The following is a 6,633-nucleotide window of genomic DNA, read 5'->3' on the forward strand; positions in this document are numbered from 1 at the left end:
GTTCCTAGCAATAGCTTTAGCTTTCTGAAAAACAGTTCATACCGAAACCAAAAAAAAAAAAAACTAAAAAGTAGTAAATCAATAACTTTGTGACAAAAATTCGATGTATATCTAATCAATCGACTGGGAACACTACCAATGCATGCAATGTCTCTATGTTTTATGCTTTTGTGCGTGATCCGACTTTTCTGGGGCCTATCGAGTGACATCAATTCTAACCTAAAATAGGTCCTTTCCAACACAAACCCATTGAATGCTGAACCATTCTATCTCTCTCTCTCTCTCTTGCACCAAATAATCCAATTTCTTTCAAAGACAAAAGTAAGGATCTGATAATCCAACCAAAGATCAGAGCAATCGCAAACGAAAACAGGCCACCAAATGGGAAAAGGGACGAGAAAACCGAAACAAAAACACACTCCGAAGCCTTCTCCGTACCTGACATCGCGCTGGGATTCGAGAGGGGAAATCCGGCAAATAATCGCCCTGCCCAATCCGGACAAATTGGAGACGATGCCGACCAGATAGAGAAGCGTGACGAGTCCCATCACCCAAGGGAACATAAGAAAGCCGAGCAGGAAGGTCATGGAGCCGCCAAGCATCATGCTGAGCGAGGCCCCGAGGAGGAGCGAGGCCAGGCCAGCCGGCGAGAGTCGAGGGACGAGATGGGAGGCGCGGAAGGCAGCAAGGAGGAGCGCGCAGAGATCGACGGAGGGCGGCCGGGGCTGGCGCTGCTGGCCGCCGTGGAGCATGATGAGGTCGAAGGGAAGAGGGCGAAAGAATAGAACTAGAGAAACCGAGGAGAGAGAAAAGGGAGCCAAATAAACGGCGGATTGGAACGGATAGCGTCGGTGAAGTGGAAAGGTTATCATAAGCGCCATTTGCCATTTAGGGAAAAAAGAAAAAGAAGGAACGTTTATATTTTATTAAATTGCGCTTTTAAATAGGACTAACAAATAAGTCAAGTTCAATTTTATTATGTTGAAATTTATTTGATGATGACACAGACAAATCAAATTAAATCAAAATAAATTAAATTATTAAAATAATTATTAAATTTGATTTGATTTTTTATGAGTTTTAATTTGATTAAGATTAATTTAAACTTGGTTCATTTGGTCAATCAAATGAATCAAATGGGCTAACGTGCCAATCAAGTCAAGAGGACCACAATAAGTTGCTCAATTTGGTCAAGTTAATTGAGCCAAGTCTATCTGGTCAAGTAGGTTTGTCAAGATGAACAACCCAAGTGCGCGCACACAACCAGGGCCATAAACTAATCAAATTTTATGGTGTTCAAATTTATTTGATAAAGTAATCCATCCAAATGGAGTCTAAAATGAATCAAACTATTAAAATAATTATGATTCAAAATTGACTTAAATTTATTTGTATAGATGTTATCAAACTCTCAATCAAATTTATTTGATTGTTTAAAATTTTTATATTTAACTTATTTGATTGATTATTAGTTTGATACAACAAATTTATTTATTCCTTTTAAAAATTTCTTTATTTATTATTTATAAATATTAATGAATCAAATATATATATATATATAGAGAGAATTGATATTTTATGCGATCCGTGCTGTGCGACCTCGTGAGCGACACAACCGACCCATCACCATTGCCGCCGTCCTCGCCACGTCGTCTGACCATTACCGATCACCGGCTCAGGCACGATTGACGCGTCACTCGCCGACGTTTCAATCGACGTCGGATTCCGACCAAATTGTGGTCGGAATCCGATGCAATTTGATCGGAACGCGATCGGCAGTGGCACGCACATGTTCCTGACCAAATCGCGGTCAGATTCCAACCAAATCGTGACCGAAGACCGATCGAAAAAGGACTGACCTACAACAACGGTCCTTCCTCGATCAGTCTCCGATCGCAATTCCGACTCCGACCGTGATTTAACTGGAAACACAGTCAACAATGGCACGCGCCATTTAATGAATTATTTAAATTTATTCATTTAATTAATCTTATTTGTATTGAACGAATATGAACAAACTCTTACCAAATCGGATATTAAACTTATTCATGAACATTCAATTCATTTACAACTCCACCTACAATAATCTAAAGAGGACCTAAGAGGTCATGCAAGTCAAGCAAGCTTAAACAAATAGATTGATCCACCACATTAATATGATATCAGATAAACCGTAGCATTTTTTTTATAGATGTTCTTGAGAAAGGTAGGATGATTACGTACGTGAGACCTTTAGAATAATCTGCCATGTGAAAGACGGAAAATGCCATTAAAATAACTGGAAGCTATCGTACGGAAAAGTCGCCCAAGGTAGTTTCGATTTTTTAACACTTGTAAAGGCAGCGAAGTGAAAGCGGTGCAGGTTCAAAAGGTCACAGTGCATGGAGTGGTCAGCAAAGCACCGCGTTCAACGTGTCGACGTCCGGCTGACCCCCAGCACGGTGGTCCTTCATCCGCCACCGCGATCCATCATCTTCTCGTTCCCGATGCTGGCATCTTTATTGCCGGCGTCGACGTGGACACCGTCGCCCTGTATACGAACGCCAACTGCCGCCTGTCTTGAAGGAAAACAGAGTCAGAACTTATCGAATGGGAAAAAAATGTATAGCCGCGATGTGTTTCTCGCATCTTCCAGGTACCTCCACTCCTCTGGTAATGGCATCTCCTGGACCTTGGCAAACAATCCACTCGATCAGCCATGCATGTTCATGTAGAGTACACGAGCTTTTCTTACTGCTTGTCCAATTTGTTTTACTTTTATTTTTTCATTTTTTCTTTTCAGCTGTTGAGTCTAATCCTATAAGATGCAATCTAATTGCCTTCTCAATTCATCTATTTTTTAATCAAGTATGATATCATGTTGCATATTCTAAAGTATGCATGGAAGATCAGTGAACATTGAAGAACTATGATTGGTGATTGTACTTCACCTTTCTTTTTCTTGTGCCATTTAATGCATAGTTTAGGTCTTTCTCCAATGCTTCAAGCTCATCTGCATTTAACTTTGAAAATTTTCTCTCATGTAATCTGCCAAGAAACTAGGATAATTTTAGGTGGCATTCATGGAATTTGGTATCGACATGGTCGGAAATACGCCAACCTTTTACCAATCTCCAGCAATTTGGGATCATCTCCTAGACAAGCAGTTTCTTCATGACTCTGTTGTTATAATGAAAGAAATTAATATCGCAATAAGAAAGTAAGGTGAGTATAACATACCCTGCATTAGTTCCCCACTTTTGTGATGCTGAAGACAACTGAAAATTTTTTCAGTAGAAACTGAAAATATAAGACCAATAATCTGATACATACATACATATATATAAGTAGGCAGGTATATATTAGTTATGACACAACAGTAATCTAGTATTATGAGTTCAAAAATTTTAAATTTATATAGGAAGATTCCAAAAGAATAAGATTGTTGTCTTTCCTGACAATACTGGCAGTGTCAAATATTACGCGAAGTTCTGTATAGAATGAAAATTTTGATTATTTAGAAACTGGTGAAACAACATTGAGATAATTTAGGATTAATTTATCAGTGTGAGTTCCACAGTTTGGTTGCTTTTGTTTGTTTTGCCAGACATCTCCCACTATGGGCAGGATCTACTAATAAAGAGACATTTTATACTTTAAAAAAAATTGAAGAATTTGAATCAGGTTGAAAATTAGAAATGTTGAGTACATCAGTCGAACTACCACTATCCTAATGGGAGCAATCAAAACAGATCACCTTGGTTAGATATTGGTGCTTTCTTCAAAATGACAGGAAACATTCAATCATATAAAAACACAATAAGCATGGCCTCAATGATGATAAGCTTGTCTATGGTATAAGTCAACTGCCATTCATTCTCATGATGTTTAGGGGATAAGCCATATATTTTAAGTTGATCTATATGGGGAACAAGACATCTTATTCTATGGATATGATATTTACTTTTCCATTGCCAACAATGACTGACTTAAAATTTTATATCCAATGTTTGGGATCAGATTCTATGGATTTTCAGGCCATTGTTTCTTTTTGCCCCATGTTCCTAGTTGGACCAGAAACAACTAAATACCTTTTTGATTCATGTCATGCGTAGTATCTTTGAAGATTTTTTTTTTCTGTTTTGTAATCTTGATTCCTCTTGCAAGTAGTTATCTCTTCTTGCTAAAATACTTGGAAATGAATTGAAAAGATTCTTCTACATCTGATGTCCAGACTAGGGTCTGTTTCAATTGTGTTCTACAATGCCATTATGGATCCCCATTGTTCTGTACAAAAACATTATGCCACGAAATACACGAAAAGATATCATTCCTCTAGAGTCTAGAGTGAATTTTTTATTCTAATGAAGAGAGTTTGAAAGAGAAAAAGACGAATATCAAAGGGATTTTTTTATCCTCTAGAGTGATTTTTAGTCCAGTGTGCTCCATTGTCACTATGGATCATCATCTTTGTTAGATACAAAGACTTTGTCAAATGAGTTTAAAATCTAGTTCATCTTTAGATAGGGACCATTTTGTCCCTCTAGAACCATTTCGTTCCAAAGAATGTGAGATCAAGAGTGGATAGGCATAGAGAATGATGGCCTGCCTAACTCAGACCCTGCCAATAGAATTTTCAAATAATCATTTTCTCCCTGTTGAACAATGCCCAAATGGCTTCTCATGGTAGTATTGAGTTACTGTTAAGCTGCTCAAATGTATTACTAAACCACGGAATGGAAAGGAATATGATGAACACTAGGAGTTACCTGAGCGTTAACATCAAGTTTGTCAACTGTTTTCTCTGAATTCACATATTTCTTGCTCCGTTCCATTGTGCTTTCCAGACTGAACCAAACAATACAGTCTATCAGCAGCTGTACAATGTACATAGAGAAGAGAGTACTACAGCAATTTATCATAATATGACTAGATTTCTCCTTTTAGTAAGGTCTTGTTATGTATAACTTGGAAAATCAATAACTCTATCAAGGATTGTAGAAGTATGTCAAGGTTCCAATGGTCATTTCACTGAATCGGCAAATATTCACCAATCTTATAATCCAATTTGAATGACTTGCAGCTAGGGATGAATCAGGCACCAGGGGAGTTAATACTGACCACGATGTCCTAGAGAGGACATTTCTAGTGTTTTAATATCTAGCACATTCTAAAGACCAATAACACAAAGGTTGATGCTTGCTTAATAATTGATACAATAACATTAGAGAAAGATATTTAGAGGATGCTCTAGTTCAGAGTACTAAGTTTAAAGTATGTAAAGTGTAGGAAGTGTAGATACTGGATGTAAGAGATTTGTGATTCTTTGTAGCACAGGAAGTTGGCTAAAGGAAAAAGGCCAAACCCTTGCAAAATTATTTAGATCCCATCTATATGCATTGATTAATAGAATTATATATAAAAGCCATTTCCTGTCTTAGCTAATGTGGTTTCATTCAGACAGAGTCTTTTAGTGTGGGGCAAGGTTCACGAAGACATATGGTAATCACATCACAACAACAAAGATTAGCCTTTGCAATGATCAGAGTGGATACTACTGCTTAGACTAAGAAAGAGGGTGGCTGACTTTTGCACCATCTAAGCATAAGAAATTTTGAGCGTATTTTGGTCTTATTGGACTACCTTAAGGTCCATGATTGGGGAATTGCCATTCAACTTGGGTTTTGAATCATAAATAGTGATTCAAATTAAAATAGTAGTTTGATTTCATAAAATGGTGAATTTTGCACTAGAGGTAGATTAGAGATTATGAGTGAATTTGGATCTCTTCAAGTTAGATTGTGATCACACTTGGTGTTGTTGTTGTAAAATGGCAATATAAGTTGTGGCTGATGTTAGTCTCAAGTCCGGATGAAAAAGGTTGAGGGTTGCATTAGAATAATAAAAATAGATGATACGGGAATAATAAAAATAATTTATCTTTTTTCTATTTTTTGTCGAGTTAGGGCTTTAGGAATATTTTCATCTTTCACAGGATTAGAGTTTGAGTCTATTTAAACTATTTGTTTAAGTTGTTTTGAATAATTTTTGATTAATAAGAATTTGCAGTCGTGTCGAGTTTGGTTGCCTATCTCCTAGCATTCTCGGAATCAATAAGGTTTAGAAGATCACTTCTAGTATTCATGCGCGAATCAACGGAATTGATAGTTATCTGCTGGATCACTTAGGTTGCTGTATATTTGTAGAACTATGACCGCCAAACGGTTGCCAGAGCTATTGCACCACCATAAGCCTAGTTGGGTGGATGATCCTCATGATGTGACATTGAGCGCTGCCTCTAATGAAGGTGATGCAACATTGAGTGCTGTCTCTAATGAAGGTGAGGGCTTAGTACCCTCAATTAGTGCCCTGATCCCCTTCTTACCTGATACGTCCCCGCAAGTATACGGGTTGTCGTCAAGTAATAAAAATATCGATCCACAGGGACCGTGGAATTACTTACTAGATTTAGCACAAAAAGGTGGAGAGAAAACTGAGCATGAGTTGTCGTGGGGGAGATAGGAGCGTCCTAAAGTACTTATCCTATAGCCAAAGAAAGGAATCGACTGTGACAATGGATTGTGAAGCGATCCTAGGACTTCGGACTCCTCAGTGTATTGATTGATTGACTTGGATCCTCTACCTTTCCTCAAT

The 6,633-nt window shown here is 37.8% G+C and overlaps 2 protein-coding genes across 2 annotated transcripts; both read right to left on the reverse strand.

Annotated features, from left to right (window-relative positions):
* Positions 1–438: 438 nt before the first annotated feature.
* LOC141817933 (uncharacterized) lies at positions 439–881 on the reverse strand (the record flags this gene model as incomplete). Its single annotated transcript, XM_074705543.1, has 1 exon — positions 439–881. A coding segment is annotated over exon 1 (443 nt), but the record flags the coding sequence as incomplete, so codon positions are not given.
* Positions 882–2,157: 1,276 nt separating this feature from the next.
* LOC141817934 (uncharacterized) lies at positions 2,158–4,824 on the reverse strand. Its single transcript, XM_074705544.1, has 4 exons — positions 4,749–4,824; positions 3,101–3,159; positions 2,931–3,027; positions 2,158–2,554 (listed from the first exon to the last, which is right to left on the reverse strand). The coding sequence occupies exons 1-4, from the start codon at positions 4,812–4,814 to the stop codon at positions 2,450–2,452; spliced, it is 327 nt and encodes a 108-aa protein (XP_074561645.1). The 5' UTR covers positions 4,815–4,824; the 3' UTR covers positions 2,158–2,449.
* Between the last annotated feature and the right edge of the window lie 1,809 nt (positions 4,825–6,633).

Source organism: Curcuma longa, unplaced genomic scaffold, assembly GCF_044706935.1.
Source record: "Curcuma longa cultivar G26 ecotype Majalengka, Jawa Barat unplaced genomic scaffold, ITB_CL_G26_1.1 contig_22579, whole genome shotgun sequence".
In the NCBI taxonomy this organism is placed as follows: Eukaryota; Viridiplantae; Streptophyta; class Magnoliopsida; order Zingiberales; family Zingiberaceae; genus Curcuma; species Curcuma longa.

Excerpts from the sequence above, each read along its gene's own strand:
- LOC141817934 (XM_074705544.1), bottom strand. The coding sequence starts at position 4,814 with ATGGAACGGAGCAAGAAATATGTGAATTCAGAGAAAACAGTTGACAAA. Across the intron at positions 3,160-4,748 it reads AACTTGATGTTAACGCTCAG|AGTCATGAAGAAACTGCTTG; the intron begins GTAACTCCTAGT and ends TTATAACAACAG. Across the intron at positions 3,028-3,100 it reads TTGCTGGAGATTGGTAAAAG|ATTACATGAGAGAAAATTTT; the intron begins GTTGGCGTATTT and ends GTTTCTTGGCAG.